A 13130-nucleotide genomic window follows, 5' to 3' on the forward strand; every position below is an offset into this window, starting at 1 on the left:
GTAAATCAAGCCCCCAAACACTTTTTTTTTAATGAATTATATTTCAAACAAAGATAAAACGGCACTCGTGTGCTGTTTGCTGACCTTTATTGAGCCGAGGCGCATATTCTACTTTTGAAAAATCTCACGGCGCAGCACAGGGCGAAAATATCGCCAAAAGTACAAATACAGCGGACGCCGCGTATTCGTGTTTCGCCGTTTGTAGATTCCGCCACACTTCATCGTGCTTTGGTTTTGGGGCTCACTTTTTTCCGTGAATTATCGGTGGCTTTTTGCAATTTGCGGTTGCGCCTCTGGGCCGCCGTACTGAAATCGTGACGATCTCGTCTCCGGTGGCTTTTCAGCGTGCGGACTGTGAGGATGGCAACAGGCCTCTGCACACGTTCACGCGCAGCGTTGACTTGCGCTGCCTGTCACAATACGGCGCAGATGAAGAACGATCCGCGATTTGTGGTCGGGCCTGCAAAGAGCTAAATATCGATCGACCGAGCGACAGCCCGGAACTCGAAAGTCCCAAGTCAAGGTCCCGCTGTACTCTCCAAGTTGCCATTTTGTGCTTCTACTTGGCAAACAGGTGGCGCCATTTCATCACAAATATGTTGTTGAGGGTGAGGTGACGTGAAAGGACAGCCAACGAACGTCACCCAACGTGCGTGCGTGACGTCTGTTGACGTGGCGACGCACGAGGGGGGAGGGGCGGTGTTTACGTAAGTAGCCAACTGTTAGCGCTCGTTAAACTTGACGTCAGCTGACGTTTGTTTGAAGAGAAAAGCTACATTTCCGTTTTCTAATAAACATGAATGATCACCAAATGTGTTTAAATAAACAAGATGTAATTTGTTTTGACTTTTACACCCTTAAATAACTTGATGTGACATGAGCACTGATGATTAAATATATGTATTAAAAAAGTTGGTTTTTGTATTTTGATTTCTTGTAATGTGCAGTAGCGTTGGCGTCACGATTGCCAGGCGAACGACACGGGCGATTCCCTACGGTGGCCGAGAGAGGTCGGAGCGCTAGCAAACGCCGCAACACTTGGTTGTTGTGTTGTGACGTTTGCGCCGCCGTCTTTCCGCGAGCTCGTCGGCCGGGATCCGATTTCCCTCGGCCGGGCCGTCGACTCGGCATTTTGTCGATGTCTTCCTTGTAATTGTCGAGTCTTTTAGTTTGATCGCAGACATATTTGAAATCGCTCTGAAGTTGTGTCTGAGCACGGACGCGACCCCGCTACTAAAACCGTTGTTAGCCATCGAGAGGGAAGAAAGGGGGAGCCCCAAGACTCAGCAGAAATGACATCGAGCTAAATGCTAAGCTAAGTCCTCCTTTTGGCCGGAACGGAGCCGACGCTACAAAATAAAAGGCGAACAAATTGTTGGCGGAACCGCATTGGCATTCGCATTGGACTGACCTAACCCAGATCCCAGTAGGAGCGGGTCACCGCCAAGTGTAACTCGGCTCGGCTCATTAGCCAACACGCAAGACGCCGCTCAAGTCAACTGAATACAATCAAAAGAACAATCCCAATTCTAAGCACTCACTCGCCCCCTCATGCTTCCGTCTTCTCTCTTCCAACAACGAGGCGCTCTAAAGAGGCCACGCCAACCGGAAAGGCATTTTCGGCCCCAAATTTTCCCAAACCCAGTTCAGCACATTTTCAGCAATTCTCTCAATTCAACAGGAGAAACAGGTCTTGGCAGTCCGGGTTTTTTTTGTTGAGGTACTTCACGCACAACCGGTCGTGTGTCCAAGTGGCTGAAAGTTGGGTCACGTTTGACACGGTTCTTACGTGACAGCAGGTAGGTGTGTGTGTGTGTGTGTGTGTGTGTGTGTGTGTCCCGTCCCCCCCCCCCAGCCCCCCCACCCGCGCGTCCCCTCCCGTATATAAGCGGGGGCCCCGCACGGACTCTGACCGGCGCCACGTGCTGCAGCACACTGAGGGCTGAGAGCCGGCCCGGCAGGTCTCGTGTCACGGTCCGGATCAGCGCTTCCGCTCCAGGCCCGGGATGGAAAACCACGACCGCGAAGAGCTCGACGAAGAACTGGACGACGAGGTGGACGCGCGTCAGCTGGAGCGGCGCATGAGCGAGAGGCGGCGGGCCCGGTCCCTGCCCGCCTGCCCGGCGGCGGCCTCGCTGCTGCTGCGGAAGAGGGTCCAGTTCGCGGACTCTCTGGGTCTGAGTCTGGCCAGCGTCAAACACTTCAGCGCGCTCGAGGAGCCGCGGGTGCCCACCAAGGTGGTCTCCAGACACACGGCGCGGGCGGGGGGAGGGCGCCTGGTGGCCTGCTTCGCCGAGCCCGCGGACCCGGACTCTCGGGTTCGGGTCCTGCGCGTGTGCCTGGAGCGTCTGTCCGTCACGCACTTCGACGTGCGCGGCCAGGTGCGCGTGCTGAGCGGGTGCGCGCGCAGCGACGTGGGCGTGCGCTACACCTTCAACGAGTGGCTGTCCCACGTGGACGCGCAGGCTCTGCTCGTGGACGCGCAGCTGGCGGGCGGCGGGAGCGCGCGCTACGCCTTCACCGTCTACACGCCCCCCGAGATGGAGGCGGGGGCCGCGGTGCACCTGGCCGTCTACCTGCGCTCGGACGAGGGCGACTTCTGGGACAACAACGACGGACGAAATTTCACGCTGCGGTACCGCGCCGGCGGCCCCGAGCCCGCGCACGCTGCCGGCGCCACTTGAGCTGCTTTTTCTCATCAGACTTTCGCGCGCGATCGCTGAGCGGTCCGTGCGAAAGGGTCACGTGATGACGAGCTGAAATAAAGCGCCACTTGCTCTCAAGTCAGGCATCTGTTTTGACGTGCACACGCGGACGCGACTTCCTGTGTGTTTGCGTACCTGCCGGAGATCAGGGAACGTTGGAGTCCCGAGCGCTCGGCGCGATGTGAGCCGCAACACGTCCACTCGCGAAACGGCTCAATTCATCCCCATTCATTGCGGACTGAAACGCGCACGATTGAAAAGGGCTAAAGCGACGTGCAAACGAAATACAAATGCAATGACAATGACAATGGCGTCATTTTAAGACCACATTTGAATTGTGTGCAACCGAATTCAAATTCAATTCAAAGCTCTTTTTTTCAGTGTAGGTGGAAGTCCCAAAACATCCGAGCCGTATAAGCCAACGTTTGTATTTCATGTTTTATCCCTCCCATACGCTTTCAACACATTGTGCATTGCGTGTGGAGAACTTCTTGGCAGCTGTGCTGTTTCTCTCGCTTTTTTTGGAAATGAAGACTCGCTCCACGGCTCTCCAAATAAGCGCTTTATTGGTCACCCCCGCTCGAGGGTTGCTCTCAAACTGACACAGAAAACAGGAAACGACGAAATATTGTACATTGAATCCAAGTCGACCACACTGAAAAAAACTCCTTGGAATTCACTTCATTCGGTTGCACATGATTCAAATGTTCAATTATTGAGTTCAGCCCATTTTCATCATGTGCAACTGAAAAGGTACCTTTTTCCAAGTGTAGCTTAACGCTAACACACAATGCAAAGACAGACTAACAGAAACCTTCAAACAGCTGCTGCTTTAGCAGCAACGCATACAAATTCTCTCTGCTGTGCGAGAACAACAAAGATCACTGCGGTTGAGTAGGGCACGCTCTCTGCCTCTTCTTCTTGCTCTTAATTACGCTGCATCTCTTTCAGTAGGACTCCGTGCTGCCGGGCATGTTGTGGCACAGTGTGGTAGGTACTACACCGAAGGCGCGCAACCCCAAATTTGGGCTCACCTGACTTGCGTAAAAACCCATTCGGAAAAGTCGCTTAAAAATCTGCAATATCGTAAGGCGGGAATTTTGAACTGCAAAAGACTGTACACCGCAGAAGTCCCGATAGTGCCCAACACGCATTTCAAAGCCCGTTGCGTCGAATGGGTGACGCCGGTCTATTATTAGCAAGTCTGCTATCTGCTTCACCTTCGCCCTGCTAAGCCTCCACCTGACCCCGCCCATCCGCATGCGACCCCGACAAAATCACATGACTAAAACGTGCAGCGGTTCAAAAAGCTTCTGTCCCAATGCATGTGCTTTTATTTTGGTTTATACATGAAGTCGACGACACCGAAGAAGGACGTCGGATGGTCGCGCGTCTCCCGTGATGCACCTCCCACCTCACAAACAGGAAGCGGGTCGCGATTGGCTGTCGCGATGTCACTTCCTCCTCTTGCTACTCCACCACCGTCTTCTGGGCCTGGAACATGTCGCCGACGACCACCTGCGCGCAAACGCCGCACCAACGCGTCACCGGACAACTCCCCCGTCGCACACAATCGTACAAGAATCACATCACGTCACATATGACATCACATGAAAACATTACTTGACAATCACCACAAAACAATCACATGACGGGGATGGATTGTTTGTTTTGTCCTTTTGTTTTACTTACGATGACACCACACCGACTGTTTGCTGTCATTCTGTGTGTGTGTGTGTGCGTGCGCGCCACAGTTCACGATTGATTTTTGTCGTGTACACAAACAAGCCCCAAAGACAGAACATGACCGCGTCTCACCTCTCTCCTTCGTGCCGCATGACGCAAGCAACCCGAGCCGACCTAAACCGATCCAAACGAAACCTGGAAGAGGCCAAGGCGACTCATTCATTCATTCATCCATCCATCTTCTGGGCTGCTGGAGCCTATCCCAGCAATCTTCGGGCGAGAGGCGGGGTACACCCTGAACTGGTCGCCAGCCAATCGCAGGGCACATACAAACAAACAACCATTCGCGCTCACATTCACACCTACGGCAGGCAATTGAGAGTCTCCAATTCATGCATGGTTTTGGGATGTGGGAGGAAAGCGGAGTGCCCGGAGAAAAGCCACGCAGCCTCGGGGAGAACATGCAAACTCCACACAGGCGGGGCTGGGATTTGAACCCCGGTCCTCAGAACTGTGAGGCAGATGTGCTAACCAGTCGTCCACCGTGCCTAATGACCTTGCACTGACTTGTATGGAGGGCCAAGAGTGCCAAAACTAAGTAGATAAATAATCAAACGGGATTAAGTATTTCATATTTATTTAAATATATATTGAATTATTTCGATATTTAATTTAAATATTTGTACTTATTTTAAAATGTATTTCAGTATTGTATATGTTTACTTATTTGAAAATTTATTATTTTCAGTATTTATTTTGTTTATTTTTAATATTTATTGAATTTCAATATCTATTGTCAATATTTATGAAATTCAATCTGTTTAACCATTTCAATTTTCATTTGTTTCAATATTTAATGATTTCGATATTTCATGATTCCTAAATATTCCTCCATTGAATGGAATGAGAGTAATAGCGGTGCGCGGCCACCAAGGGGCGCCAGGCGCCCAAAGATCTTATCGATGATGTCATCAGCTAGGGCCTCAGTGCAGGGCGGGAAAGGTGCTAGTTGCGCTGATTGGCTGCCGTGTGGCCCCCTGCACCAATCGGCAGCGAGGAGGCGCGGCTTTCATGCAAATCGCTGCGGCGGGGTCACTTCCGGTCTGGTAGCACACACCCGCGACAGTCGCGGGTCTTCTTGATGCACTTGAACTGCCATGTGATGATGATGATGATGATGATGATCAGAATTTGTAAACTGGAAGAAAATTAAATGGAGACGGACGGTGCTGTTGCTCTTGGTTTGCGCTCTTTTTTTCTTTTCCTTCTTGTTGTTGTTATTTGGCTCCATTTAGTTTCACATATTTTTGAAGGTTTGTCAAAAAGTTTCTTGAAAAGTTGTCGGTCTCCACGTCTCCTTCTTGGGGTGTTTTCGTCTTCTTTCCCTCATCTGAGTGCGTTTCCACATCCCGCTTTTAGCGCGCACTCTCATTCATTATTCATTTGCGTGGATGAGCGCTAAAGGAGCGTTTAAGTGTTCTGCTCCTCTTTTAACCTGCTGTCTTCTTTTTTTTTCTTCATCTTCTTCCTCGCATGCGCGGCGAGGAGATCCCGGAAGAAAAGTGCAAAGGTGACGCAATCAGGCGCTCCGACGAGAAGAATTGCACTTGTGCGACCGTGACGCCGCACAACGGCCACATCATTTAGCCCGTTGAAGTTTCAGCTTGAAAGTCCAGCAAAATATTTTGTTCCATTAATTGTCAAGCGGTGTTTGGTCAACAAAAACTATTCTTAAATGTTATTCAAAGTCAAGACGAGGGCTGCAACTAACAATTATTTTAGTAATGGAATAATCTGTCGATGAATCAGATCAAAAAAACATTTCAAGCTGCATCAAAAAGAGGATATTATTTCCCTTGTTTTGGAGAGCGCAGAAAATGCACCAATATTAATTCATGACGATTCAGTTCCCGGTCTGGTCTGACAAGCTGACAGCTTTAATGGACGATGAGAGAATTTGGAGATTTACTGTTGAGACGGTTTGAACAATTTTAAGTAGAACAAGGTCTTGAAACCATGAATTGATTATCAAAATAGTTGTCAATTCATTTGATAGTTGATTAATAAATGAATTATTGCACCGCTACATTATTTGTCCAGAGCCCAAATTGCACAACACACATCAAGTGACGAGTAATTAAACTCCCACGTGACGCCTTCCAAGCAGGTGTGTGTGGCGACTCATTAGACACGGTTGCTGTGTGTGTGCTTTTGGGGACACACGGGGAGGGAGGTTGCGGATTTACAGTGACGGAAGGAGAGAAGATGGAGGGAGGGGGCGAGGAGGTGGCTGTGTGGCGCAGCCGTTCACGCAGGGTGTCGTCCTACTTTGAGATGCGCTTTCCCGAAGCGGCAAAGTGCATTCGCGAGACGCTGATTACAATTCACACTGCAGCATGCGCGCATGCACACGCAAGCGCACACACACACTCATTAAACACAAGTTGCTCATTTATGTCTGCGGATATGATCCATCATCTTTATCCACACGCAAGCAGAAAAGTGGCCACGCACACAAACACATTGACTACACACGCACGCACGCACGCACCACATTCCACAAGGTGACGTCACAACACACACGCATTCTTCTTCTTCAGGAGCCGACGCCGCTGACACGTTGGCAACACCCAAGAACCAACCTGAGGGCTGATGATGCATTATGGGAACACGCTCAGGTCATTAGTCCGCCAGGGCCTGCGTGTGTGTGCGCGCGTGTCTGTGTGTACGTGAGAGCGACAGGTGGTGGGTCAGTAAACAGGTGTTCATCTGCGTGCTCGTCAACCGGAGGCTGTGCCGGTGTGTGTGCGCGTGCGTCACCTGTCTCTGTATCAGTGCCAGCGACTGTCGGCCCTCCAGCACCAACCTCTCCACCGTTTTTGGGTCGTCCACATTCTGGTTGACTCTGAACGCGTCACGCACGCGCCGCACTGCGTACGTCCTGCAACGCGCACACACACAATTATTATTACAGCAGTGCCTCGAGATACGGGTTGAATTCATTCACACTCGCAAAAACAACACAAATGTTTGTCATGCGTTTTTAATACAAAAACAAATATGAGACAATATTGTACTTGAGAAAAACATTAGCAATTGTCGCGAAAGCGGATGAGCGAGCGCAGGCGGGCGGAGGTCGGCCGAGTTCAAACGGCCCGGCTGTCGGCGCTAATTTGATTTGTGCAGCTTGGAGACATTCAACACGCACGCGAGCACACACACGTGCATGCACACCGCAGAAATCAATAAAGCGACAGCAGAGGGAGTGTGCCCAGCGTTGTGCTCCACTTCCTGTTTGATAGGGCAGCACACTAACGATGTGTGTGTGTGTTTAATAGTAAACTCACACTAGGAGCTATGCCTTAAATTACCCCGCACACACACACACTATACAGCGTTGCCCGCTATTTTGTGGATATTGAAGCAAATTTCTTTTTCAGACTATACAAGCATGTCGGAATGAAGAAATGTGTGACTTCAGTGTAGTACCACTTTGTGCCACAACATGCCAGGCAGCACCAACTAAAGGCTTCTTTATACTGGCGCAGGCAGCAACAGGCATTGACGTCACTGCGGCTATCCCGCACGCCGTTTGCCTTTATACTCGAGCGCAACCCACGTGTGCGGTTTTGAAAATGTACTGCAGTTCTCCTCCGAGTCGGGGGTGTCGCTACGGCCGCTATTGCCACAGGGTGGAGTTTCCTCTGCATTTTGTGGCCATTTCCGGTAGCCGTTTTTACTTTCCTTTCCGTAACAAGGAACAAAGCAACAACAATGGCGACCGTGGAACAAATGGACCGAGATGACCAGATGATACGTTGAATTACGCTGCAAAATCGATCAAGAAGGCGGCGGCGTAGGTGCTATGTGGAACCGAGAGGAACGCTGACTACGTCATCACAGCGTGTGATTAAAACGGACCGATCACGAGAGATGATCGCCGCGGCGCATCAAGGGGCGCATAAGGGCCGCACAGGCGCCTCTGCGTCAGTCATGTGGTGCAATGCGGGCATTGTCGGCCGCACGGGAGTATAAAGAGGCCTTAAGCCCCATCTACATTTTAGTTGTTACCGCATGGCAGAGAGAATATATGCTTGTGAGTTATGTTGTGTATTCTGTTTGTATATGTTGTTGCACCGTGTGCGTAAAGTAGTTGTTTGAAGGTTTACAATTACCGTACCATCAATGCTCATTTCCATGATCCCAGCTATAGCATTTTGCATTTTATGACAAAATTAAGCTAGTGAATATGTGTTATCCAAAATGAGTCTTTTGTTTTGTGTGTTAGTTTTCCAGTAAACTTCAAGTGGGAGTGACAAAGAAACAGTTTGAAGCAAGCACACTTTACCTCTTATTTGGAGTCTTTTGGTTGCCTTAAAGTGATGTTATATGATAGTCTCTTATTTCTGGACAAGCACGTGACAACAGACTACGGCTATGGGAAAAAAAAAGAAAAAAGGGTAACTCTGCCAAGTCTACCACAAATATTGTTTGGCGCAAAAACGTCTGCCTCAAGGTAATCAAAATATCAATACAAGCATATTTGCAACACCCGTAACCATTTGGCCACGGTCCACGTTTCACACGGACTTTTGCTGCATACGGATGCAGTGTTGGGCCAGTGATAAACTTTGCCAAAAACCACATAGGAGCGCCTGTAAGTGATTTTTAAGACATTATTAGATGTGTAATGTACTGATTACATGAGTGAGCTGAATGGTAGTTAGCATTTTTTTTTTTTTTACCTAAAATGTTAACTGTGAACGCTAACCATTTTGCAAAGGCTGATTTTGTTGTCTGAAATTCTGTAATTTATACCATACACTCAGTACCAACATAGGCAGTTTAAAGATAGAAGTCCAGCCCTCAGAAATGAGAATAAAATGCATGTTAGTAGTCAAAATAGTAATATATACAGTGGGTACGGAAAGTATTCAGACCCCCTTCAATTTTTCACTCTTTGTTACATTGCAGCCATTTGCTAAAATCATTTAAGTAAATTGTTTTGGCTCAATGTACACACCGCACCTCATATTGACGGAAAAAAACAGAATTGTTGACATTTTTGCAAATGTATTAAAAAATATCACACAGCCATAAGTATTCAGAGCCTTTGCTGTGACACTCCTATTGAACTCGGGTGCGGTCCGTTTCTTCTGATCATCCTTGAGATGGTTCTACACCTTCATTGGAGTCCGGCTGCGTTTGATTATACTGATTGGACTTGATCAGGAAAGCCACACACCCGTCTACATAAGACCTTACAGCTCACAGTGCATGGCAGAGCAAATGAGAATCAGGAGGTCAAAGGAACTGCCCGAAGAGCTCAGAGACAGAATTGTGGCAAGGCACAGATCTGGCAAAGGTTACAAAAACATTTAAGAGCACAGTGGCCTCCGTAATCCTTAAGTGGAAGACGTTCGGGACGACCAGAACCCTTCCTTGAGCTGGCCGTCCAAGCAAACTGAGCAATCGGGAGAGGAGAGCCTTGGTGAGAGAGGTCGAGAAGACCCCAAAGATCACTGTGGCTGAGCTCCAGGGATGCAGTTGGGAGATGAGAGAAAGTTCTAGAAAGTCAACCATCACTGCAGCCCTCCACCAGTCGGGGCTTTATGGCCGAGTGGCCCGACGGAAGGAAGCCTCTCCTCAGTGCGAGACGCATGAAAGCTCGCATGGAATTTGCTAAAAAAAAAAAAAAAAAACACCTGAAGGACTCCAAGATAGCGAGAAGTAAGATTCGCTGGTCCGATGAGACCAAGATAGAACTTTTTCACCTTAATTCTAAGCGGTGTGTGTGGAGAAAACCAGGCACTGCTCATCACCTGTCCAATACAGTCCCAACAGCATCATACTGTGGGCGTGTTTCCCAGCTGCAGGGACAGGACGACCGGTTGCAATCGCAGGCAAGATGAATGCGCCCAAGTGCAGGGACATCCTGGACGAAAAACCTTCTCCACAGTGCTCAGTGCTCCACCTTCCAACATGACCCGAAGCACGCAGCTAAAATAACGAAGGAGTGGCTTCAGAAAAACTCTGTGACTGTTCTTGAATAGCCCCGATGAAACCCAATTGAGCATCTCTGGAGAGACCTGAAAATGGCTGTCCACCAACCCGACCGACTCAACTGGAGAGGATCTGCAAGGAGGAATGGCAGCGGATCCCCAAACCCAGGTGTGGAAAAACTTCCCAAAAAGACTCATGGCTGTATTATCATGTACTGGATGAAATATTTATAGGATAATTGATTGTAAAACTAATCAATCGTGACAGCCCTACTGTATTATTTGTTCATTAAAGGCTTTTTTGTGTGTGGTGTTGCTTTGGTTTGACGCTTGTCCTGGTGCTGGAGTGGAGCTGCCACAGAGCTCAGTCATCTTGACAAGTTGCAGTTTTTCTTCTTCTTGTGTGCCCAGTTCATTGAGGATTGAAGAGCACGCCACTAAAGCCGTGATGGAGCAGATTTACGATCCGTCGTTAGACACGAGCACGTACAAGGACATGATTGAGGGATGACAAGCCAATGGCTTTTTTTTATAAGGACGGGATTGATGGAGGGAAGGAGGAATAGAAAATGAAGGGAACCAGAGAATTAGAGGCAGGAAGATGGAGGAAAAGAAAAAGATGAACGCACAAGTGAAGCAGACAAGCAGAAGTTTGAGACTTGAAGTTTGAAACTTGTTCACAATCGCCTCATTTTCAAACGCGTTTGTTGTCTTTCCTTTCCTGTGCTGCGCTTCTGCTGCCGCATCATTCATCAGTCTTACTTTGATTCCGTCTTCCCCTCGCCTCGGCCCATAGCGCCGTCTCACTTCGAGTCAGAAAAATATTGACAATCATTTGTACAAATCTAGCAACCATCGACGAGTGTTGAGATTTTTCTTCGAGACCATGTCCCCAAAGCTGAAGGTGGAAGGAGATCTTCGTCTGTCTCAGATGCACCAACAATGTCAAAACTCCGCGAAGAGAACGTGGTGCTAACTCCCATTCAGCTCACTCGTACATCATGTTATATTTACATTACCCATCTAATAGTGTCTTATTAATAATTAAAAAATAAATAAATAAAACCGTTTTCCATTGGCCTAACAGCGCGTCCATCTGCAACAAATGTCCGTGTGGTAACATTGGACCGTGGCGCAAATTGGTTCTTTTTTTTGTTATTGCCTCGAAGCATACATTTTTGCATCGACCAATTTTGTGGTCAACTTCGGCGAGTTAGTGGATTATTTTATTTTTTCCACACCACTTAAGACTACTATTTAATTTTACATTTATCGTGCGAGATACGTTCCAGACCAGACCCACCTGCGACAGGTGAAAATCTCCAATAGAAAGACCAAATGAAAATCATTTCAGACAATAGTTTTGCCCCTCCCACACTTCAAGTTGTTCAATAAGATTCCTTTAAAAATAATAATTAATAGTCTTGAGCACCCTCTCTCTTCTCACTCTCTTGCTGACAAAAAAAAAAGGGAGACATCACTTTAAGGCTGTGGTGTCCAAACTACAATTCAGGGCAATTTGTGGCCCACCGTCCATTTTTCTCGTGGCCTGCAGGATAGATTTACATTTGACACTAGCCGTGTCGTTTGCCTGCATTGTACGACAGTGCTGACTTTCTAAAAAAGAACAACTTTGTTCTCATCGCTCATTTCCTTGTTTTCACATGGTCTGCTAAGATCTTACGCCAAGGTCAGCTGACTACAGACTGCTCCTGCTATGCTTGTAAATGTGGAGCTCTGATTCTGCTGCTACTCAGTTCAGAGGGTCCACTGGCCATCCCCAAACCCTGAAAAATCTTTGACTTTGTGCTCTATTACCTAGCCGGTTCTATAACATGCAGTAGCTATATATAAAATCATCTATATTACAGATGAGCATAGCTTTCCCTACACTGGTTTCGACTTTTCTGTATGAGGCCCTAGCTTTAAAGGAAACAAAAAGAAGACCCTCTTCCTCACACAGTTCTCCAAACAAGAGGCAGAGCGGGCTTGCATCCTCAAACTGCTCAATTGTCACTCCCAGTTGCAATTTACTGTAAAACCGAAACATTAAAAGTTTCAATTTGCTATAAAACCGACACTTAAGACATGAGAATTCATCCATTTTCATGTTCTGTTCCGCCTTTCCTCAGTAGGGTCGCGGGCGTGCTGGCACCTATCCCAGCTATCTTCGGGCGACACCCTGAACTGGTCGCCAGCCAATCGCTTGGCACATATAGACAAACAACCATTCGCACCGACGGGAAATTTACAGTCTTTAATTCAACATTGTACATTTCAATAAACACCAAAAGGTTAAACGGGACCAAGTAATAATGAAAGTCGGCCATTTTAATGCTAACATATAACACAAAACGCCACAGTGTCCGTTATTGGGGTGAAGACGACTGAAAGCGTTCACCATTCAATAAGTTCGAGATTGAGTAAGTGTGAAGGCAGGCAGGCAGGCAGGCAGTGACGTCTGATGCAAACATCGCGCTGAGAAGCTACATTAGCATGTAGCACACTGCGGGCTGACGCGTCATTTGAATGAAGCAGTGGAAGCATCCTCAGCTATCGACGTGCATGTCTCACCTGTAATTGTACGAGGGGAACTTGTAACTTTCTCTTAAGAGCATCCTGTACAGAGAAATCACCTGCGAACTCGACGACGCCGCCATCTTGTTACTAACCTAAGCGTTTGACAGCGGCCATTAGGACCCCACTGACAACTGTGCCCAATGAGCGCCTGTCCCCA

General features: G+C 48.2%; 2 protein-coding genes across 3 annotated transcripts; one reads left to right on the forward strand and one right to left on the reverse strand.

Annotated features, from left to right (window-relative positions):
- The first annotated feature begins 1901 nt into the window (after positions 1 to 1901).
- ppp1r3g (protein phosphatase 1 regulatory subunit 3G) lies at positions 1902 to 2783 on the forward strand. The gene has a single exon (XM_061758486.1). The coding sequence runs from the start codon at positions 2007 to 2009 to the stop codon at positions 2682 to 2684; it is 678 nt and encodes a 225-aa protein (XP_061614470.1). The 5' UTR covers positions 1902 to 2006; the 3' UTR covers positions 2685 to 2783.
- A 1215-nt stretch (positions 2784 to 3998) lies between these two features.
- On the reverse strand, positions 3999 to 13124 carry LOC133470284 (LYR motif-containing protein 4A). Of its 2 annotated transcripts, none has more exons than XM_061758490.1 (3): positions 12968 to 13124; positions 7212 to 7332; positions 3999 to 4223 (listed from the first exon to the last, which is right to left on the reverse strand). In XM_061758490.1, exons 1-3 carry the CDS (start codon positions 13051 to 13053, stop codon positions 4176 to 4178), a joined length of 255 nt encoding a protein of 84 aa, XP_061614474.1. In that variant the 5' UTR covers positions 13054 to 13124; the 3' UTR covers positions 3999 to 4175. The 2 variants fall into 2 exon arrangements, with proteins under 2 accessions (XP_061614474.1, XP_061614475.1); XM_061758491.1 differs by having other exon boundaries at positions 3999 to 7110.
- Between the last annotated feature and the right edge of the window lie 6 nt (positions 13125 to 13130).

The sequence above is a fragment of the Phyllopteryx taeniolatus genome, chromosome 20 (genome assembly GCF_024500385.1).
Source record: "Phyllopteryx taeniolatus isolate TA_2022b chromosome 20, UOR_Ptae_1.2, whole genome shotgun sequence".
In the NCBI taxonomy this organism is placed as follows: Eukaryota; Metazoa; Chordata; class Actinopteri; order Syngnathiformes; family Syngnathidae; genus Phyllopteryx; species Phyllopteryx taeniolatus.